The sequence below is a fragment of the Asterias rubens genome, chromosome 6 (genome assembly GCF_902459465.1).
Source record: "Asterias rubens chromosome 6, eAstRub1.3, whole genome shotgun sequence".
NCBI classification, from domain to species: domain Eukaryota; kingdom Metazoa; phylum Echinodermata; class Asteroidea; order Forcipulatida; family Asteriidae; genus Asterias; species Asterias rubens.
The window spans coordinates 11,880,765-11,905,487 of record NC_047067.1 but is presented as its reverse complement, the minus strand read 5'-3'; the positions used below and the strand labels follow the sequence as shown (position 1 = coordinate 11,905,487).

General features: G+C 39.5%; 1 protein-coding gene across 1 annotated transcript; it reads left to right on the top strand.

Moving 5' to 3' along the window:
* Positions 1 to 320: 320 nt before the first annotated feature.
* Positions 321 to 21,385, top strand: LOC117291927 (zinc finger C2HC domain-containing protein 1A-like). Its single transcript, XM_033773939.1, has 9 exons — positions 321 to 405; positions 2,656 to 2,729; positions 4,648 to 4,782; positions 8,583 to 8,721; positions 10,571 to 10,737; positions 11,214 to 11,358; positions 15,722 to 15,881; positions 17,376 to 17,681; positions 19,470 to 21,385. Exons 1-9 carry the CDS (start codon positions 393 to 395, stop codon positions 19,888 to 19,890), a joined length of 1,560 nt encoding a protein of 519 aa, XP_033629830.1. The 5' UTR covers positions 321 to 392; the 3' UTR covers positions 19,891 to 21,385.
* Positions 21,386 to 24,723: the final 3,338 nt, after the last annotated feature.

Below are 24,723 nucleotides of genomic sequence, written 5' to 3'. Positions count from 1 at the left end.
TTTACTAAAAGTAATAACCCATTTGAATTAATTAGATACTATTTCATTTCATAACGAACGAAAAAATGGTGGCAGGATACGGACATTTTTCATAAGTTTTCATTTTACACCATCCCACCCCAGCACCCCCTATGCACCCCGCAGCTAAATGGTCTGCACATGCGCAGTTCTAGGCTGTCGTTGTTGCTATACCGCCACACAGAACCAAAACTAATGGCGGCTTTCAATGTCCCACTTGACGTCGACAACAAGTAAAACATTTGTAAAGGAGGTACACGTTTGAATGGTTGATTCCTCTTCTTTGCGAGTATTTGGAAAGGTGAATGTAATCTGCAGGAGTCAGCATGAAGATAAAAAAGCTGAAAGCTTCGACGTGAACGAGTTAGTTTAGAATGGAATTCGATGGTAAGTATTGACTTGAGCTAGCCCAGGTTGGACTTCTCCGTTGCAGAAGGCAACGCACTGACGTCCTACCAGGGCTATAGTAAAGTATACAACTATTTAGTACTATATTATTACTATGCTAAGTCCCTCAATAAACAATACCTCCATGACTAAATCACAATGAGCCATCAAATACTGTTGTTCAGATTTGTCACATCCAATTGATGATTTAGTTAGTAATAGTAGTTCTTTAGTTTAGCCCACAGGACTAGGACAGGTGCGTTGGACTCCATATGCAAGCAAGCATGTCCATTCATTATCCTCAGTAGGTAGTGTTCCATCCTAAATTGATAATCGTCCCAACTTGGGAATGGTCCCTCATGCTCATACAATCTCTTCCTGCCCACATACATTGGCATGGGGCCCCATGATTTTAAATGCTAGTTTCTACTCTATCTAGGGTAGAGTTACTCACATTGCATTGGTACAGTGCGGTAATCTTCTGAAGCAGCACTTTAAAGGAAGAAGAAGAATTTCTTGCAATTTTTCATGACACACTCACACTGTGAGTGTGGCTGTGCACACTCACACTGTGAGTGTGGCTGTGCACACTCACACTGTGAGTGTGGCTGTGCACACTCACACTGTGAGTGTGGCTGTGCACACTCACACTGTGAGTGTGGCTGTGCACACTCACAGTGTGAGTGTGGCTGTGCACACTCACACTGTGAGTGTGGCTGTGCACACTCACACTGTGAGTGTGGCTGTGCACACTCACACTGTGAGTGTGGCTGTGCACACTCACACTGTGAGTGTGGCTGTGCACACTCACACTGTGAGTGTGGCTGTGCACACTCACAGTGTGAGTGTGGCTGTGCACACTCACACTGTGAGTGTGGCTGTGCACACTCACAGTGTGAGTGTGGCTGTGCACCCGTAGTAGCCCTACTACACTTGCATGTCGTGTAAACTAGGAGTAACTACATCAATAATGAGCACATTCCTCCATCAGAATACCTGGGTGTAACCTATTGAAAGCGTCCAGTTATTGTTGTTTATGTTACATTGTTATTAGTAAAGATTAGTATTGTGCATAAGGTCAAGGAATGGTAGACAGGTAAGGTATTATTAGTTGCGATAACGCAACCCTCCTCTCGACGGCCGCCGGGAAAGGGGTGTTATAAGGCAGTGCGTGCGCGCTGTCCGTTTACTTTGCCCGCCGTTCACTCATAACTTTATGGCGCGCACACACTGCAGCACTGCCTTGTAACACCCCTTTTGCAGAATGATTTAATCCAACCTAAAAATAAAGCGTTTGCAAAGCGATGCGACAGGTTTAAAATATAAACCTGTGAATTCGCTACGGGATCTAGTACGATATTGTCCTTTTTTTTCAAAATTATTTTCTCAATGGTGTTTTGAGTGTTCATTAGACATTGAGGATTAAGTTCGTGCCCTTAAAATTTGTGTCACAATATTTGAAAATGGTAAAAATGGGGCTACATGTACCTGGTGAAATTATACGTGTTGGACCAGATTGTCATTTCCCACCCGAGATAATCTTGCTACCCTCTGGTCGGGAGGAGGGTTACGTTATCGCAACTAGTGAGGTATGAGACGTGTGTTCATTTTTGTCAGTTAGTTTACTGACCAACTTGTACATTATGCCATGACCAACTCAATCTCCGACCAACTTATAAGGCTGTTGAATGACCCAGCAGCACCTCTTAACTTTTAGATGCTACATTACATTCATTGGTCTCGTAATTCAAAATTATTAAAAAACTTTTCTTCAAATGATTTTTTGGTTCAAGCGCCTTGAGTATTCCTAGTTCATGTTTGTGAGATAAGACTATTTTCGATTAAAGGAACATTACAGAATTGGGAAGAAACAGAAATCATGAAGATCACAGATTTACATAATTGTTACACGGTCTAATGATGATGATAGTAGAAAACATTCCTCGAAATATTTCTGTCTGAAACTTACTTGATGAAAAATAAATAATCTAATTTGGCGTTTGGAGTTTGTTGCTCAGTGAGTGTTTTATTCATTTTTGTTTTGGCATCGATGCAATGCAACATTTGTAATCGGTTTTTCACTATTCTCTCGTGACCCAGATGGCTGATCGATCTCAAACTTATACAGGTTTGTCAGTTTATGTATGCGGTGGATTACATAAAGTGCTCACACTGCCAGCAACTTTTTTTGCTAGTAAAACCAAATCTGTAACATTCCCTTAAATTATAAAGTGTATTTTTGTTTTGCAGCTTTCTCAAGTTCTGGCAACTTTGAGCGTCAACCATGCTCCGTCTGCGGGAGAAAGTTCAATCCAGAAACACTTGTAAGCATAGTCTGGGACTTTTGTACCATGGCACAGCCATCTTGCCCCCCCCCCCCTTTGAAAAACGTGAAGTCTAACCACAGGCCTTGATTGCACGCAGGCCACAGAGGACATGACATCAGTTGCCCTTGGTCCTGGCCTTTGTGCCCTTCAAAAGTTTCCCATTGACTTTCAAGTTACGGAAGTGCCCTTTGCAAAATGAAAATGGCCTTGCCCTTTCAACATGTTCAGTGATGAAATTCCAGGTCTGTAACTCCCTTTATAAAGGAACAGGTTGCCTTGGATCGGTCGAGTTGGTCTTTGAAAAGCGTTTGTAACCGTTTGTTATAAAATGCATATGGTTAGAAAGATGATTTAAAAGTAGACTACAATGATCCACACAAATTTGCCTCGAAATTGTGTAGTTTTATTTTTACTTTGCGAACTAACACGGTCAGCCATTTATGGGAGTAAAAAAAAATTTAATTTGACTCCCATAAATGGCCGACCGTGTTAGTCGACGAGGTAAAAGGAAAACCGCGCAATTTCGAGTGATACTTGTGTGGATCATTATCATTCTACTTTTAAAATATCTTTCTAATCATATGCGTTTTATAACAAACGGTTACAAACGCTTTTCAAAGACCAACTCGACCGATCCAAGGCAACGTGTACCTTTAAAGAACAGGATGACTGTTTGAAAAAACAGGAAATGATCTATTATGGTGAAAATGTAATCTACGTACATTATTTGTGATCCGTGTCATTAAAGGGAAGGTATTTGTTTGCTACTCACTCGTAACATTTAATGGCAATATAAGTTACTGGATTAGAAGGTACAGCAGCTTTCGAAGGTATTTTGAGAGTCATTTCACTTAACTTTTCACTTTAGAGTAATGTTGTTTTATGGAAAAAGATCAGTTGGTATTAACTTGAATCGGAGAAGTGTTCTGTCACAACAGTTTTTCTAATTGCAGATTATTCTTTCTGCATCTAGACATAACCGCTCCAGATTTTGGCGATACATGTATCTCAAAAATGCTACCACCTTTAAAATGAAATGTTCACAGGTTACATGTAGTTTGCAGGAGTTAAACAATTGAAAGGTTCCAAAAACACTGATGATTGTTCCCTTTAAAGGCACTGGACACTATTGGTTATCACTCAAAATAATTGTGAGCAAAAAAACTTACTTGGTAATGTTCCCTCTAAAGGCACTGGACACTATTGGTAATTACTCAAAATAATTGTGAGAAGAAAATAAACTACCTGGTAATGAGTAAAACTGTTATGGAGAGTTGACAATAACACATTGCAGCTCTTCCAACTTCGATGACCAATTGAGTTAAAATGTTCACATGGTTTTTTTTTTACAATTATCAAAGGCGTCCAGTGCCATTATACATGACTTGTAGAGCTGACACAAGTAGTGTTAAAATGTTTTACGTGATTAAAGACACTGGACACTATTGGTACAATGTAATTGTCAAAGACTAGCCTTCACAATTGGTGTATCTCAACAAATGCTTAATATAACAAACCTGTGAAAATTTGAACTCAATCGGTCGTCAAAGTTGCGAGATAATAATGAAAGAAAAAAACATCCTTGTCACACAAAGTTGTGTGCTTTCAGATGCTTGATTTTGAGACCTCAAATTCTAAATCTGAGGTCTCTAAATCAAATTTGTGGAAAATCACTTCTTTCTCGAAAACTACATCACTTCAGAGGGAGCTGTTTCTCACTATGTATTATACTATCAACCTCTCTCCATTAGTCGTTTCCAAGAAAAGTTTGTGCTAATAATTATTTTGAGTAATTGCCAATAGTGTCCACTGCCTTTAACCCAAACTATCCTCCAAAATTGTTTGATGGTGTACAGCCTGTCAAGTGTCTAGTGTGACTCTCAATTGTGCAATTATTTTTCCTATTTCCACCCAGACTAAACATGAGACGGTGTGCAGGAAATCAGAGTTAAAGACTCGGCAGAGGAGGGTGTTTGACTCCGGTAAGCAGCGCCTTCAGGGGACTGGTGCGTCACTTAAGAGTAGAATCACTCAACCGGGTCAAATACAGGTAAATAAGCAGTCAGCCAAACCCCCCCCCCCCCCCCCATTTCATCTGGGGTCAGCCTATTGATCTGGCTTTTTGTTAGACTTTTGTGTTTGCCAATTTTCCTTAAGTAGGAGGAAATTTGCATCGGGGAAAAAGAATATTAATTTTGGTTTTATACCCCTACACCGATGTGTGTTAGCACTGTATACTACTGGCTTTCACAGAGCTCTGGAGGGTAAAACTATAATAGGAGACTTTCCAACGCTAGGTGGCAGCAGACATACCGGGTAAATTTCCATTGTTTACGTAGTTCTGAACATGCGCATAATTCTGCGAACAATGGATTTACCCGGTAAGTCTGCTGCCCTCTATCGTCCCAGAAAGTCTCCCATTAATATTTCCTTAAGTACTGTAGTAATTATGTTTGGTAAATGTTTTCTACAGGTGCAAGCCTTGGCTTAATCTGACAGCCTCGGCTCAATCTGACAGCCTCACGCTCTCTTTATTTTGGTCGTCATAGATTAACTCTTTCCCCTCCATCTTTTGTTCCTATTCTTTTCGGTACTTTATTATGTTAGAAGATCAGTAAGAAATAAATGTTGACTCTTTCAGTTCCCCTATATTTTTAGGGGTTTAAACCCGAAAATTCTGAAAATTTGAAATTCTGTATGTCAAAACAAGTCCTTCTCACCAATCAAAATGTATCTTGCTGATTTGTGTTGCCTCCGCACACTCTGAAGTCAATGGTCATTCTTGAGTGCCAATGCTCTTTTGGGTTGTACATGTACATGTACAAAAATGCCATTTTCTGAATACATAAAATTTGAAAGAGCTAATTGACGCTTATACCTTATTTGGAAAGGTGAACATTCCAAGAGGTAGATACTGTTTGACGACTCTAGACGCACATTCAGATTGTATTTTACATGTAAATGTGCTTATAGTAGTTAGGTTCCGAAGTGCAAATTGGAGCTTGTTCAACCAATTATTATAGTTCTCTGAGGGGTTCTTGTCTTCACTCTTTCAACACTGACAAGCTGTCCGAAACCAGGTCAGGATGGGTCGTACGGAGACACGTCACTCCCGGTTCACCCATCACGAGTTTGGAACATCCCCCAAGAGATTTTATCCAAACATCTTACATACCTAACAGTATACCAAGTCCAATCTGGAGACATCCAGGTCTGATATTTCAAGGAGGCAACGAAGGCGATTGCCTTCATGACCCCCGGTCATTGCCTTGGTGCCATTGAAATGCTCCAGTAGAGATGTTCAATTAGTAATATATTAATAATAACATAGAGAAACTTTTATAGCACCGGTATCCGCCGCAAGTGACGCTCATGGCACTGCTATAAAAAAAATATCTAACAAGCAATGAAAGTAGCATCACATAATTAGAGAAATAAACTTAACAAAATGCTTCTTTATGTAGATGAGTTTTTTAACCGTTTGTGAATATGCCAAGGAGAAAAGGCCTTGGTGCCCTTGCTCTATCAAACAGAGAGCATATCAGGCCTTTTCTGTTCAACATGTCTGGAATTTTGTTGCCCTGATCTTGTCCTTGATACCCCTTCAAAAGTTTCCCGTAGACGTTAAGAAATTCCTTGCCCTTTCAAAGATGAAACTTGAGGCCCGTTTATAACCATTGAAACTCCATCATCTGTTGACTCCATCTAATGATTTTTTCCCATTTTTCTTTTTTGTTCTGTATGATATTCTTCCCACTTGAAGCCACTGGACACTATTGGTAATTGTCAAAGATCAGTCTTATCACTTGCTGTATCTCAACATATGCATAAAATATCAAACCTGTGAAAATTTGAGCTCAATCGGCCGTCGAAGTTGCGAGATATTAATGAAAGAAAAAACACCCTTGTCGCACCATGGTCACACAAAGTTGTGTGCTTTCAGATGGTTGATTTCGAGACCTCAAATTCTAAATCTGAGACCTCAAATTCTAAATCTGAGGTCTCAAAATCAAATTCATGGAAAACTAATTCTTTCTCGAAAACTATGTCACTTCAGAGGGAGCTGTATCTCACAATGTTTTATACTATCAACCTCTCCCCATTACTCGTAATCAATAAAGGTTTTATGATAATAGATATTTTGAGTAATTACCAATAGTGTCCACTGCCTTTAAGTCCGATTTCTGAAGAATTGTGCTTAGGTAAAAGTCTGAAAAGTCTAGTAAAGCCTACACCATAAATGTAGGTCAGCCCTTACACTCGCTAAAATTATCCTACTTTTTATCCAGGGCCCAAATTCCATGTCTGGTATACGCAGTGTAAATGTTTAACTAATATTATTATTACATGTGTATGTGGAAGAAAGTTTGGAATTTGGACCCCAGTGCACAGTCAACACTCTTTTAACCATTAATTAGCCACTGTACCGCCCAGCCGCATATAGCAATACACTGTATGCGGTACGAGGAAACCTCGCTAGCTTGTGTTTGTAGAAAAAAAGGAACATCAAAAGAAAACTCGATAGTCATTAGTAGGTCTACGCATTTGTTAATATATCTAGTTGTTATAGATCGTTATTAATTCTCCCTTCACAGTTGACTTGTCGAAGCTAATGATGATGAAATAATTTAGCTCTTACGAAAAATAAAACGCTTATTAGTAAACAGGAAACTGTTTATCATTTATGATGATATTGTCCAAAATTAAGGCCTTCGCATTTAATCAGTATGAGCATTGAGCCAGACAAAAGCCTTGAAAAGCCATTGTGTCCATTTTATCCGTGCACAAAAATATTCGCCATAAAAATTACCGTAGCCGTTTACAAGAGGCATTTATTGTTCCCATGAGAACTTGTACTTTTATACAAATATTACCGAAAGGGTAACAAATTGTGTATACACATTAAGCCATGGCTATCTTTTAAAATTTGAACTACGATTCCAGTAATTTACTCAAGAATCTTGAGAAATTGGATTTCAGCAAACTCGGGCGGTGCAGGGACTAAAGGGTTAAAGCCATTGGACACTTTCGGTAAAAAGTATTGTCCATGCAAAGGCCCACACTTCGTGTATAACAACTGATATAAAAAATAACAAACCTGTGAAGAGAAAATAACGGGGAAAACCCACCCTTATTTCCGTGCGTTTCGCCGTGTCATGACATGTGTTTAAAATAAATCCGTAATTCTCGACAACGAGAATTGATAATTGTTTCAATGTTTTCTCGAAAATTAAAGCATTTCATGAAATAATAGTTCAAGAGAAGTCTTTCACCATTACCTTCTGTAAACCCTGTAAGTTATTTGTAAATCTGTGAACTTAATTTGTTTTTCTGTTCCGAAAGTGTATAATAGCTTTATCAAACTATGATGGATATTAACCGGGTATCACTTTCCATTGTGCTGAAGATCGAGTCATGTGATTGCAAATCAAAACACACATCATTCTTGGCAAAGCTAAGCCATTGCATTAAAGCCACTGGACCTGTTTGGTAATGGTCAAAGACGACTGTTCTCACTTGGTGTAACCCAACATGCTTAAAATAACAACTCTAATGTGAAAGTTTGGGTTCAATTGGTCATCAAAGTTGCAAGAGAATTAACACCCTTGTTGCACAAACTTGTGTGCTTTCAGATACCTAATAAAAGGCGTTAGGCCTGAATTCTTTTAATATTTGAGTTAGAAATTACCTCCTTCTCAAAAACTACATTACTTCAAAAAAATGTTTTATACTATCATCAGCTCTCCATTGCTCGTAACAAAGTAAGTTTTTATGCTAACAATTATTTTAAGTAATTACCAATAGTGTCCAGTGCCTTTAAAAAGACAAGGAAATCATTTTTGTCGGCAGGCACAGCCCATTAAAGAGACCAACTGGAGGGAGAGACATCTTGATTTTGTCAACTCTATCCGCTCAGCGAGGGCAGCGCAGAAGGCAATCAACACAGGGGGACCCCTCCCACCTCCACCGCCCCCATCAAAGAATCCAAGTAAGGTTACAGCAATGTAAAATGTTACTGTCGACAAATGGGTTGTCGTAGCCGAGCGGATAAGAAGACCGAACTCAAGCTCTGGTGTTTCTGTTCAGCAGAGTGTGGGTTCGAATCCCGGTCGTGACACTTATGTCTTTGAGAAAGACACTTTAACATAAGCTTCTCTCCACCCAGGGGTAAATTGGTATCTGGGAGGACAGAGTTGGTTCAATTGATTAGCTTAGCGTGCTACATATTTTGGGACACAGGCTGTATGCTCCCTAGGGAGCTGAGATGGTTTATGGAATGATTTAAGGCCCAGTGACCAGGGGTAATAATGTTGAAGCGCCATGAGTGTTACTGCGTAAACGACCTGAGTGCTATATAAGAATCCACTATTACTATTATTATAAATGTTATTATAAACTCTAGCTGGCAAGTAGATACACACATGGTGTTACCGCAAGCCAAATATAAATTGATTCCCTCACCATGCAATGCCTCAAATCCTATATTATAAATGTTACAAACAAAGTTATAATTGGTGGAGACTACTAAGAACTTTAAGTAAGGTTCGTAGTGACACCATGTAGAATTCTCTCTGTGAGTAGTGGTGTCTCTGAGAAGAGCCGGTTTTTACTCCTCGACGTCTCGGTCAGTGTGCTCCAGAAGACGGTCAGAGCACACTGAACGAAACATTGAGCATTACAAAACCAGCTCTTTTCAGAGAGATTTTAAATGGTGTCTCCGCAAACCTTACTTGCTTAATGTTGCAATTTGTTTATTGGCATAAAAAGTTACGACCCTAGCAAAGTCTTCCTCAAAGGCCAAATGACAACACAATACACAGGTCAATGTTTGAGTGCTAAAACAAAATTGTGTTAATTGGTGAAATATTTGTTCCTCGCTCCAAGAGGGTAGTGGGGGCGCCAGGGAGCAAATGAATTCATGAGCATCAGCTGATCTTTAGTGTCGGAAACTCTTCCCTCGAAAGTGAGCAGGATATGACTTGTTTAGTTTGTTCGTGTAACCATTTCAGGGGGGGGGGGTTGGGAGTGGAGAAAGAATGTTTCATTTTGATTCAGTGGGAGATCCAAATGACTCAAAAGTATGGTGCACTGCGTTTGTACTTTGCTAGCATGAGTGACATTTTGAAGTACGTATTTCCGGTTTTTACTTGCCAATAGTATTTGTTTTCCCAAAAGAGAAAGTGGGTTTTACTTTGTGTAGATGAGATATCACTACTTACAACATGATAGTTTCCTGATGACAGATATAGACCTTTATCACAGTGTGGCCATCTTGATTTTACTCCCTTCCAACTCATAGTAATCAAACTGAGGCTGGGTGAAACAATAGTCTGGTGCCATGTTTTCACAATAAATGTTAGCATTCATTACTTTTATAGAAAAAAGGAACAGGACCAAGATGGTGACAGCATGATAAAGGTCTATAAACTATTGGCTGTTTAAGGCCGTTTCGGAAACGGTGATTTCGGCTTCAGCCATGGCTAGATCGCGCACCTCTGCTTATTCTTCAACAATGGCGGACACGCTGATAGCCATAGCTCTAGCCGAAGATGTCATTTTGGTCATGGCCTTTAGATGATGTTCAATTTCATAAAGCTGTTAAGCAGAAAATACTGCTTGACAAAAATTTAGTGGGGCACCAGTCATAACAATGTAAACTTACTGTAATTTAGGATGTTAACCTGTTGCTGTTAAGCAATACTTTGTTGTGCTTAGAAAGTTTTGTGCTAACAGGCTGTATGAAATCTGGCCCTGTCCAGCCCTTCTGTCATCAGGTAGGCCTATTGATACAAATTTAAATTAATCTACGCCACTCCTTTCTCATTTCTGATATGAAGATTACATAGAATGTCCACACTGCACCCGGCGCTTTAGCCGCACGGCTGCCGAGCGACACATCTCGTTCTGCGCACAGCGGACAAAGACCTACGGAGCACCAGTCAAACCATTGAACAAGAGAGCTGCCGCTGATGTCAGCTACAGCACAACTGGTATCAGGAAAGCTGTAAGTTTAGCAAACTTGTATGTTGGTTAAAGGCACTGGACACCTTTAGTAATTGTCAAAGACCAGTATTCTCACTTGGTATACATATACATGTACCAATATATTCATAAAATAACAAATCTGTGATAATTTGGACTTAATTCGTCCTCGAAGTTGTAAAAGAATAATGAAAGAAAAAACACCCTTGTTACACAAATTTGTGTGCTTTCAAATGCCTGAAATAGAGCTTCAGGCCTGAAGTTTTCTCAATATTTGAGTGAGAAATTACTTTTTTCTTAAAAACTATGTTCAAAGAGGGAGCCATTTCTCACAATGTTTGATACTATCAATGGCTCTCCTTTGCTTGTTACCAAGTAAGTTTTTATGCTAATAGTGTCCAGTGCCTTTAAATAAAGTGCCTTCAAACCTCATCCATACGATCATTTTAATAATATTACCAGGAAAAACTAACGAGTGTTTTCTTTGTTTGTGCGTAGTATGACAATCATGTCGTTCGTCGGAAGGGTAGCGCCAATCCTTACGCCTATGCGCAGACAGCGGGCAGGGACTTTCCAAACATGCCCTTGTACTCAGCCACCTTCGGAGGAGGAGCTCAGGAGCCTGAGCGGTCATACAGACAAGGTAATAATAATAATAATAACCAGTTTTTATATAGCGATTTTCACACCCGAAGGGCGTCTCAAAGCGCTTCCATAAGTTTCATCAATAAGGGAATAAAAGAGTGGTGACATGATCCCAAATGGCTCTTGTCTTTGCCTTGGTCGACTCAGGCCTTTATCCCATGGCCTCAACCCTGCAAGGTTTTCAACGGCGTTTTAAGAACAAGTCATTACTCTCTCTTTCCCAATAATAAATGCCCTTTTGTTAACAAGATTTTTAAAAGATTTCTACCATATTATCTTTAAACCGTGTACATTTGTGGACGTTTGTCTTTTGTGTCATACAGAAAGTACACAAACCCTTTAAAGGATTTGGGTACTTTTTGTAAGACAAGACACCATGTCCACAGATTTACATTAAACTTACACGGTTTGAAGATAATGATAGTAGAAAGCTTCCCTGAAAATATTACGTGCTGACGTGCTGTAGTTTTTGAGAAACGAGTTAAACAATGTCATGAAAATACGTTCTTACATGCTAAAATTATTTTCATGACACTGTTTTACTCGTTTCTCAAAAACTACAGCACCTCAGTAAGTAATATTTTCAGGGAAGCTTTCTACTATCATTATCTCAGGCATGAGAATCTTCCGGTTTAAACCGGAATTCCGGTTTTTTTCCTTTCAAAATTGTGGTCTCCGAGTTCGATGTGAATTTGCTATAAAGTTCGGGGGTAGGTTTTTGGGGGTATACATTTGGATTTCTCTAATCCCTCTTCTCTAGTCAGACAATGTCAGTTTACCTTTGTAATTGTTATTATCGCGGATCCACACGTATGGCGTTCATGAAAAAACGGCACCTAAAAACTAAACAATAAATTGCCGTCCAGCAACTGGCCCAGTTTACGGCTTGTGGTCTTCCTGGCATCGCGCATGCATGCAGCAGCAGCGACAGATGTATAAACTTGCCTCATTCCTTGCTTCGTTTATAGAAGTACGGTTCAATAATGTTTGCGTGTAATGCGCTTGCTGCTGCAGCAAAGATAACACGTGTGGAGACTTTTGAAAGTCTACTGAAAAAACAATGCACGTGTTTGCACCATGTGTACTGTGTACGTGCAGGTTTGTACACGAACCAATGAGCGGCGCGGCACGAATCTGAGATCGCCGGCAGGCCATGGAAAACTGGTACCTGTTATTGCCTCACAACCAGCGAAAGATATATTGGGAACCAGCGAACACACTGTACGTCCGGACGACGTGCTTTCTTCATTGGTTCTATTTCTATGTTGGGGTCTAATCTCAACTTCGATCCAGTTATACCCTATGCTGAATAACAACCTCTTTTTCAAAAACACATCGCTCTCGCCAGATATATAGGCCTATATATATTTTAAAATGTGCGTCGCCGACGGATCGTTAAAATCACAAACATTTAATTGCAAAAGAATTTCTTTTACACAACCGAATTTCAAATCAAGAACCTATAAAAATGGTTGTTGGTGAGAAAAAAAGCATTTTCAAGGGCAGAAATAAGGGATAAGATTGTCAGAAAAATTAAAATATTATTACTATTATTTTTTTTTTTTCCTTTCTTTTTCCGGATTTGTTACAAAATCGCAGGCGAACCCAAAATTGTTTGAATTGTTTGAGCTTTACATTCCTTATTTTCCCTTAAACCTATTTAAAAAAAAACAAATGGAAAAATCACACAAAAGTAGCTCACTTCTACCTGGAAAAATAGGTGTCAGAAATGCATCAGAGACCACCACAGAGCTTCTAAAATACCCAGAGCTCCCAGGGCCCTTCGCACACAAAAATGATGGAATATTGACATTTCCGATCAACTGAATTTTTTTCCTGTTTTTTTATCATCACCCATTCTCATGCCTGTTATCTACAAACTGTGTAAGTTTGTAGACATTGTGTTTTTTGTCGTACAAAAAGTACATAGACCCTTTAAAGCAATTAACACTTTTAAATATCTGAGAAAAGTTCTTAATAATGATGTTTCACAATATGCAGCCCACTATTTACATGCAATGCAGTGACTGTTGTTGAACTGTCTATAAAGTTAACTTACTTACGTGACTTCATTGTATGAGTGAAGTTGGCAAACTGCTAATCATTTGAAAAGAGACTGGAGAGAATTTTGGCAGAGCTAGAGTAGAGTTTGTTTGACTTGATAGATCTAGGGCACTGATTGCATACAGACCAGACTATAATGGTTTATATTTGATTTGAGGCCTTGTTTAGTGGAGTATCAATCGATATTTGGTTTTGCGATAACGCCAAGTGACAATACCCGCACTGCTGTGCAGAGTCGTATTCACAAGAACTTGACGTGCTGTTTCAATTCAATTCAATAAAACGTTTACTCCTAACAATTGTGAGAATTAAACAGTACATAGAAATTTAACCAATCCAAAGTGCATTAAATTATACAAAAACAATTTAATTTAAAAGCAAATAATAAATTAATAACTGTTTATTTAAAGCCATTGGACCCTTTCGGTAAACAGTGTTGTCCAAGGCCCACACTTTGTGTACCACAACTTCTATATCAAATAACAAACCTGTGAAAATTTGGGCTCAATCGGTCATCGGAGTCGGGAGAAAACAACGGAAAAATCCCACCCTTGTTTCCGCGCGTTTCGCCGTGTCATGACATGTGTTTAAAATAAATCCGTAATTCTCGTTAACGAAAATTTATATTGTTTTGCTGTTTTCTCAAAAAGTAAAAAAATTTCATGGCATAATATTTCAAGAGAAGTCTTTCACCATTGCCTTCTGTAAACCCTGTAAGTTATTTGTAAATCTGTGAACTTTTTTTTTTTTTTTCTGAACCGAAAGGGTCCAATGGCTTTAATGCTGCTGCAGAGTAAATCGTTAAATGGGGAGACAACCTCTGGGCCCAATTTCACAGCACTGTGTAATGGTCAGCAAATTGTTGTGCTTATTACTGTAACAGAAAGAAATTGCTAGGATGTAAGGGTATTTCACAAGAAAATAGGCGGCCATCTTGCAAGTTCATCATGGCCTTGCACTGTGACGTCATTCAATTTTGTGCACTATGCATTGGAAATCGACAGAGAGCACAAAACCGACCACTCAGAAAAAATAATTATTCTGGGGGGAAAAGGTTTAGAAGTATGGATAGCTTATGGATTCCACTTTCATATGACACCAAAAATTTAAAAAAAAATCTATGTTTGGGTGAGCACTGCTTTCTGAAGAATAAGTAGCCGACATCTTGGAGTGAATTTTGTAAGCTCCAAAGTACTTAACTCTCACAAATTGGAAGGCTAATTCCTGCACAACCTATTTTTCATGAGCCAGCAGTGCTCACCCAATCATGAATTATTTTTCAGACGTTTTTTGTGTCATATGAAAGTTGAATCCATAAGCTATCCATACATATAAACCCTTCCCCCAGAATCATATATTTTTTATTCGGCAGCCATTTCAAAAGTGTATCATTTTTCTTTGAGACACCCTGTAGTAGTTTTACCAGACAATGTATGCCAGGCTAGTATTTGTATGCCAGGCTAGTATTTGTATGCCAGGCTAGTATTTGTATGCCAGGCTAGTATTTGTATGCCAGGCTAGTATTTGTATGCCAGGCAATTAAGGCCAAGCATTGTAGATACATATAAGTCATGTAGAATATAATCCACAGATGAGAGTCTAGGAAAAACCTTAATTCATAAATATCTCAGACAGTTTCGCTATTCCTATGGTGGAGAGCGCGTCACGTGGTTGTGTAAAAAGTGTTAATTCATGGGTGTGACACGCGACCTTGCACCTGTTCTTACATATTAAGACAGTTTCTTCATTCCTACTGGTCGAGAGCAACGGCTGAAACAGTTGTGCCATCACGCGATACGCACGACGTGCACAGCATTCCCTTACAAGGAGTTGTTTACCCGGGGGTGGCAGAGGGCTTTACTATTTCATAGCTGGAGGGGTGTTGTGTTGAAAGAAATCAGTTAACAATTATAATTTTTGCATTTATTTTACTTTTTGACCAAAAAGTGATGATGTTTTTGACCAAAAAGGTATTTATGAATGGGAATCAAAGTGTGTTGAATCGGTTTTCAACTAGTGGTTTAAACCCGCCGAGGCCTGGTTCTTTATAATTTACCTCGACTTCGTCTCGGTAAAATTATCAAGAACCAGGCCTCGTTGGGATTAAACCACTAGTTGAAAACCTCTTCACCACACATTGATTCCCTTAGTGATACTGTGCTTTAGTACGCCAGTGTTTATGTAGGGGAATAAGGCAAAATAATGTAGATCAACGTCATCTAAACAAACCATTCACTTCTCTTGGCAAGTTTTGTTTCGGTTTTTATATACCGATTTTCCCTTTTTCCCTTTTTCAGAGTTCCAAAGCGCAAGTTCCAACCCAAGAAATTCAATGTACAACTCACCATCACAGAATACGTCCAGAACCACAACTCGCGTAAACGACAATCAACCAGCGAAACGCTCAGCACTGTCCACTGGAAGGAGTAGAACTTCACGACCCAAGTCTTCAGTTCGGTAAAATACAACACTTTATTTTATTACGAGTGTTTCACAATGCAGTATACCGATTAGTCTGCTCCACAGATAGGCCATTCTCACAGTGCATCAATAAGGGAATAAAAGGTTAGCGACTAGTTCTTTCACGGCTGTTTAAAACCGGCAGGGTCGAATTGCCGTGTGATAAAGGCCTGAGCCAAAGACGAGGGTCTTTATCACACTGCAAATTGACCCTGCGAGGTTTTAAACGGACGTGAAATAACTAGTCGGTACCCTTTTATTCCCATTCTTAAATGCCTTTTTGGTTAAAAGGCGTAATAAAGTAAGAAACTCTGTAAAACTTATCCCTTTCCGATGTGCTTGAGCTCTGTATGTTTCTTCCTCCATGGTGTACATGTACGACGTCTGTGTGTCGCATTGTTATGACGTAGACGCCTATTTCCGACAGTTTCCGGTTCCATTCGTGCGCATGCGCGTATAGTCTTGGTGCAACCTGTTCTAGTTTTCCTTTCACACACAGCGCCGCCAACTCACCGACAGCGCTGTAACAAGAAACGTCTTGCACCAAGACTAGCGTGTAGTATCCACTCACAACCGGTTATAAACACTGGTCATTATCAAAGGTTTAAACACCCCCACGTGACACGCTCTCCACCAATAGGAATAGCAAAACTGTCTGAGGTATTTATGAATACTGTGTTAAACCCAGTTCAGACTTCCTGTAAATGTAAATGCTGGCAAATTTTGACGTTAAAATTCACAGCTAAAAATTGGGAATTAGTTGAGCAGCGAAAACAGAGCTGTGATAGCAAATCGGCTTCGCATGAAGCATTAGCAGGTAGTATGAAGCAGGCTTTAGTCATGTTATTTGAAAAGGGTCATACTTTGGTAATGACCCCGAGAATGTTTGTTGTAATTCCGATCCGGTAGCCTCCATGTTATAAAGATGGTAAAAGTAGTAAGAAACTATTTACTCTGAAATACCCTGCTTGATTAGAAATCATTATTACCAATATTCTGCCTTTTTATTGGTTTAGAGCGCGTCACATGATATGTCTTAGTTTTACTAGACGACGGCCGTGTGATAGTGCATCGGTTTGCCGTGCGCTAGTCCTAAGACTATCACACGGCGTGCAGTACACAGAAGTCCGTTGCGTGTACGAGGATGATAAATTAATACTCTGGAACTGTTTTTTGTTGTTTCCTCATCCAGTAGATGCTGTATTCAGCTGAAACTTTCACGTGTGACTTTAATTTTATCTTTCTTTATAATAGACCGCTCTTTTAGGCTCCGCCCACGGCGCACGTTTGAGCAAGAACACGTGAGCCTCTCCAATGCCATTCCAATCTGCACAACTCGCGCGTCTGACTTTTGGTTGCACAATGGGTTGTGATTGGTCAATACGCAACAGGGCGGAGCTTAGTGGATCGGTCTATTCAGCCTATAAATCAAAATTATGTTGACAAACACAAATTGATGACTCTGCCTTGAATGTTCAAATTTGTTTCCAGATTTTCAGAAAAGGTAGATGTCGAAACCTTCGAGAAGAACGGCACTGACACCTTACCCTCCCCTAGACCCCCAGCGCACCCTCCGCCGTCCTACCCAGGCACAAACGGTTCATCGAGTCACTACGGTACCCAGGGGGGTTATCGCACGACCAAGGCCAGCGATATCAGATTGCAGCGTGCTCAGATTGCTGGAAACGTTGGCATCGGGCTGGCACCTCGGCAAGGAGGAGGAGGGGAAGGAGCTGAGGTTGGAGGAAGGAATTCCACCTTCTCATGGAGGGATGAGAGCTCGCCGAGCTTTGAGACGTAAGTGGATGGAAATATAAATGTACCTTCAGGCCTGAGAGTATCAAAGTCTTACATGTATATAGCGCATGTATCTATCAATAAGGTAATCAAGGAGGTTTTTTTACAGAACGATAGGTTTTTGAAGTTATGAATTCTGAGACCCAAATATGTAGCACCTTATAATGGTTTTACAAGGTGCTACAGCCACAGCCAGGAACACTGGGGCGAACGCCTTCTCTTTTTTTCTCTTTTTGATAAATGCATGTGCACGTTCGTTTACACAACACACAGGCCTAATGGCTTTACATGTACGCCCCATTCGAAGGACGAAGCATTGGTTAAGTGTCTTGCTTAAGGACACAAGTGTCACGACTGGGACGCGAACCCACACTCTGCTGATCAGAAACACCAGAGTTTGAATTCTTTGATCTTAACTGCTCGGCCACGACACTTCCACAGAGGCACTGAATGTGACTACCTCCATGCCTCTAGTCATTGCCATTGTGTATTTAAAAAGCTCCAGTAAAAATGCACAATTTCCTCATAGGGTGCCCTTTACCATGAAAAACATGCCTTGTGGTGACCTTGCCCTTTCAGAAACGAAGCATATAGGCCCATACCTCTCAGTGTATACTTTATGCTGTAAAGAGGCCAAGGAATGTTACACTACAACCTCTTTCTCACCATAGGTCTGTAGCCAGCCTCTGCCCTTTTCTACAGATATTTAACTGTCCCTAAAACGAACACTTCCACTGCTTTTTCTGTATCCGTACCCACACTCTGGAACTCTTTTCCTTTACATATTCCAGCTACAACGTCTCTGGACATTTTCAAAACCCTGCTTAAAACCCACCTATTCAAAATTTCTTATGATTGACTTTCTGTCTGTTTTTAACCATTTATTTTTGCCAACACGTTTATGTAATTCATCATTTTTATTCAACGTACCCTTACTTCTTTCCATGCTTCGTATTTTGTATTTTTGTTTTTGTTTTGTTACTCTCTTTGTTTGTTTTATGTTCTCAGTTTAAAGGCACTGGACACGTTTGGTTTTCGTCGAAGACCAGTGTTCTCACTTAGTGTATATCCTCATAAGCATTAAATAACAAGCCTGTGAAAATTTGGGCTCAATCGGTCGTCGAAGTTGCAACAAAATGATGAAAGAAAAAACACCCTTGTTGGATGAGTTTGTGTGCTTTCAGATAGGATTAAAAGACTTCTAGCTAGAAGTCTTTTATTATTTTAGTGAGAAATTACCTCTCTCTTAAAAACTACGTTACTTCAGAGAGAGTCGCTTCCCACAATGTTTTATATTGGGTGCGTTCGTTTAGCTTCCCTGGGTTGACCCCGGTGTGTGGCGTTTTTTTTTTTCCAGGATGAACGTGGGTAATTATCTGCACACGTTCGTCCTGGGAATAAAAAAAAACCACACACCGGGGTCGACCCGGGGAAGCTAAACGAACGCACCCACTATCAACAGCTCTCCAATGCTCGTTATCAAGTCAGTTTTTAAGTTAATATTTGTTTTGAGTAATTACCAAACATGTACCTTCCCTTTAAAACACATCTCAATACCTTAAATCACAGCTTTCAGCCTTTGGTTGTCTTTATGTTCAGCAGAGTTCTTGTTTTTAGGACGGAGGCCATCAAATTATAGGACTATAGAGTTCAGTTAGTAGAGCGCCGACATGTTTATTTGTAGGTTATTGGTTGACATCCAGCTTTAGTAAATTTGTCTTTGTTCACCCCCTCCCCCCCCCCCAAAAAAAAGAAGTAAGTTATGTATTTGAATTTTGTTTTTGACAGAACTACAAGACTAGATTCTCCCAGAGGTGCCCCTGGCAGCGGACACTCCCCTCTGCAGAATGGAAACTTAACACCACCGAGTCCTATGTCACCAGGCTCACTGAGTCCTAGATCTCCAGGCTCACTGAGCCCTCGATCACCAGGCTCACCAAGTCCTAGATCACCAGGTTCACCCCAATCCTACACCCCACCGCAGAGAGGAGGTGGCCACACCCCTTCCCCACTGTCTTCTCCGATGCCTCCACCGTCGCAGTACATGAACTCATCCCCCAAACATGGAGCCACCTTGGATCCTTCGGACGGCAGCGTGCTCGCGCCGTTTTGCTACCACTGCGGGACAAAATATCCAGTTCAGGATGCCAGATTCTGTTGCGGGTGTGGAACTAAAAGAGCGTATCTTAGTCCGAACTCATTGAGCTGAACTTGATGTCTTGGAGAGGTTGTTCACCAAAAAACAACGTAGATCTACTGGCACAAGGGATAAGGACTAAACCTTGGCTTCTAGTGAAATTTACTACTCGAATAAGCCCTCCTCAAATAGTTGTGATTTTTACGATAGTTACGACTAATTTTCAGTTTCCAAGATGCATTGCGGCATCTTGATTGCTGCAGGTGCAATATAAAATCCTGAAAGGATTGAAGGACTGTGTCACTGATGTCTGATTGTGTTTCATAAGTAAATTATGTTGTTGTGAATAGTTGCAAGCGAAGTTGTGACTTTTTTGTAGTATTCATGGCGGCACGTTTAACTGAGTAGTTGAGAAACAGTAGTCGCCACATGACTAAGCAATCAACAGTCGCTACTTTGAAACTAGTCGCACTAGTTTCCCAGGCATAAAAGAGACCCAGCTCAAGACACTGGATTCTAATTGCAGCTGTGGAACAAGATGAGTATTCCTTGTGTCTTTATGTATTTTGGCGATAGCGCCATTTGTAAATCTGTTGAGTAGTGTTGGTTCTGAAATAAACCGGTGGTCCTCCTCCTGAAGATGATCAGAGCATACTGATCGAAACTTTGAGTTGTCAACTGCTGGTTCTTTTCAGCACCAACACTACTCAGGAGAGATTTACACATGGTGCTTCTGCAAACGTTATCTGATAATGCTCCAACCATGCAAATCCAAACTTATTTAGTAGATGTTTCAGCCTGGGGACATTCTTCAATGAAAGTTTGTAGATATTTCTGTCCCTTTCAAGATATTTTAAAGTCAATTTGAACTTTTTTAAGTATTCTTTGGACATAATTTATTTACCTTCTTTTAGCCCATTGTGAATGTGGAGAGGGGATGTAAATTTTAGAGTGAATATGTTATCTGTTTTTTGTTTTTTTGATCAGTATTCCATTTTAAATGGATGAATTTAGATCATTGCTAAATCCTGGGTGTGGTTGGTAATAGTACTTTTTTTTCAAAACCTTTGCGGAGGTTTGTATCGTTAACATAGTCTTTCAGTTTGATTGATTATTTTAAACAAGTGTATACAAACCATGTTTGTGCACTTAAGTCTGATAACCTTATTTGTTTTTGCCCTTGGATAATTCAGGGGGAAAAAATCATATTAAATAGCCAGAAAAAGTCTATTAAAGCTTACTCCACATGTACATGTAGGTCATCCCTTGTACTCAAGAAATATGTCCTACTTTTTTCGAAGGACAAAGTAACATTCATGAAAGGGCCAAACCTGTTTTGGCACTCAAGCTAACGTTTAACGCAATTAATACATACACTACTAAATGTCAAATCTACTGATTGGTTCCCACCTGTTGGGAACAGGTCAAAGAAGTAGGAATTTGTTCTGCTCTTGTGACTTAATTTGTTTCTGATTGCACTGATGCAGAATGTCTTTAAGACACTGGACACTATTGGGAATTGTCAAAGACCAGTCTTCTCACTTGGTCTATCTCAACATATGCATGAAATAACAAACCTGTGAAAAATTGAGCTCAATCGGTCGTCGAAGTTGCAAGATAATAGTGAAAGAAAAAACGCCCTTCTCACACGAAGTTGTGTGCTGTCAGATGCTTGATTTCGAGACCTCAAATTCTAAATCTGAGGTCTTGAAATCAAGTTCGTGGAAAATTACTTCTTTCTCTGAAACTTTGTCACTTCAGAGGGAGCCGTTTCTCCCAATGTTTTATACCATCAACCTCTCCCCATTACTCGTTACCAAGTAAGGTTTTATGACAATAATTATTTTTGAGTAATTACCAATAGTGTCCACTGCCTTTAAATATAATGTCATGAAGTCTTTGTAGATGTATATACCAAAGAAATATTTTCTTTAAAGAATGCTTTCATAATTTTGATGCTGAATGGACCGTCCGACTTTTCGTGAAGATTTTGTTTTTAAAATTCTATCATGTCTGTAGATTATTAAAAAAGAAATATGTATATAAGTTAATATAAGTAGACCTATTTATGTGGACAGGTTCTAATGCTTCCTTGTATAATACATGCAAGTTTTGATAATTTCTTTCCTTTTTTTTTATAGTAGCCTGGTTTTTTTTTTTATTAAGGACACATTTTGGTTTTTATAACAACATATTTATCTCTCAATTTCAATGCACAGCAATGTTTGATGAGAAGTAAAACAAATGTGACAGTTTTTAAAGAAAATATGTGTCATTTTGTGTAGTTTGTATCAAGGGGCACTGCCCCCAAATTCTACCAATTCATGAACACTGACTTGTGTTCGTGGCTGAGCGTATGCGTATCTCAAGCGCTATGGTTTTATACAGCAAAGTGTGGTTTCGAGTCCCAGTCTTGACACTTACGTCCTTGTGTAATGATCAACAGGCCATTACTTGAATAGTCGAATGTATAATTTTGAAAAAAAATCAACAAAAATCGACTAAATTGTTTACTTAGAAAACAAAGTTTCTTTTTTCAAAACAAATACTTTGAAGACTATACTCTCAATCAATAAACCACATTTACCAGGAGCTCCAAAAAAATGCAAAAGCAATTTTACAAAGCCCTTAAAAGTTGTACTAATGTAATGCCCTTTGCAGTCCTATGCAGACGTTTTTAGCAGTTTATTTTCCGTTCCCAATGATCAAGAGATAGAAGGCAGTGTGGTTTTGTGTCCACATTTGACTTTTTGCTTCAAGGAAGTGACAATAAGGGATTGACAATGGGGGAGGGGCAATAATATATGTAGTTCATACTTTTGCAACAGTAGTGCCCTACTTTACCAAAATATGAATGTGCTAAGAAGGTCTTTCAGCTAAGCAACTTTCTGGTTGGTCTTGTATTCACCATGGAGATAGAAATCTCCATGTATTCACCTATTGGCGTTGTGCATACTCGTATAGGGGCCCGTGATGTACCTGCGTTTAGCCTACTAGATAGGAATATACCTAACTTCTAAGAAAGCTTACAGGTTCAGTCTTGCACCAACATCTACAAAAACTCTTTTTTTCTCCCCCAAGAATTACCCCTGCATGGAACAATCTTCCACTGCCTGTTGTCACTGCCCCGCTTTCCCAATTCAAATCCACTCTTAATCTACCCCAGTTGCTTCATCGGTCAAACGCGTGCGTAATCTTGGCGTGATATCCCATCATGGGACTTTGCCAAGTAGTAAAGTAGAAGTAGAAGTAGAAGTTGCATAATAAAAGACTGACCTGTTAAGATAAATTCCTACATTGATGACCAACACAAAGGAGACTGAACATGAATAGAACTTTCCCTTCAAATCTGGACTGTTCAGTTAACAAGAAACCCAGATTGGAATTTACTGCAATGCATTCATGTATGCCTAATAATACCTCATCAACAGAATAGAAATTCCGGCCTCTCATTGAAATACTTGCTTTCAATGCTAAAAGCTCCTCTTTTACCAGTGTACGGCCAGCCCAAATCAACAACAGCATTAGAAGTGATTTGCAAGATAAATTCTGCAAGAGACCAAATTAATGCATACAGGGGAGTGTGTTAGCAAATAAGTGGCATTTTAAACTACACTTAGCAGCGGTTTGCAGCACATCTCTGGACAGGGAAAAACATCTTAAAGATATTTGATCGTGGAGAAAAGGCTGTGAATTTTACTGGGGTGAGTTTGAGATAAATTCTTACAAGTTTCTAATTATTTTACCCAGTCGGTTTCCCATGTTGTTTATTTTATTGATATTTGTAACAAAAAGGGAAAAGGTGGGTGTGGTCGCGTTGCAACGGCACTACAGGTTGATTTGAATGGCTTCGACTGGCACACGAACATAATTGGCAATTGAAATAGGAAGACCGCTAGCCCTGGTAGGAGGTCAGTGCTACTGCAACGGAGGAGTCCAACCTGGGCTACGAGACAGCCAACATTGGGGCCGTTGGAGAGAGCTCAGTCGGTAGAGTGCCACCGTGCTAGCCCAGAGGTGGCAGGTTCAAGTTCCGCTCTTGTAAATTGTTCTTCGTCAAACCACAAATTGTTAAGTCTTAATGTGCCTGACAGAAGGGTGTAAGACTCTACAACTTTCGAGGCCAATAAAGTACTTTTTGCCCCACAAAACAGATGAGATAGTCATAACCAACCGAAATTGCTCCCTAAAAAATATGAAACATTACTGTTACTTGGAAAACATTTCTGTATCCTGTCACCACCTTTAAACCTATTTTACCAACAAGACTATCTCAGTTTCGTGACATCCATCCAGGCACATGGTGATTCATAAGCAAAGGTTAATACCACTCATGATGGGGTCTGATCATTGTTTCTGGACTTGAATCCACTTATTTTATTGTCAATGCAAATGAAAAGGAATTACACAGATAGAAAGATAAATTTTTGTAGGATTTTACATGGATGGAAAAATAACTTTTGGTATAGGAATTACACAGATATGGAAAGACAACTTTTGGTAGAAATTACACAGATCTCTATAACAAGATAACTTATGGTAAGAATTACATAGATATCGAAAGACAACTTTTGGTATAGGAAATACACAGATATGGAAAGACAACTTTTGGTATATGAATTACACAGATATGGAAAGACAACTTTTGGTATAGGAATTACACAGATATGGAAAGACAACTTTTGGTAGGAATTCTATAGTAAGATAACTTTTGGTAAGAACAACAAAAAGATGGAAGGATAACTTTTGGTAGGAATTACACAGATATAGAAACGTAACTTTTGGTAGGAGTTATACGGATAGATAACTGTTGGAAGGAATTACAAAGAAATAACAGAAAGATGGGTGACTGTTTATTTCAATTTAAAAAGACTGAATAAAATAATAATGAATCAGTAATCAAGT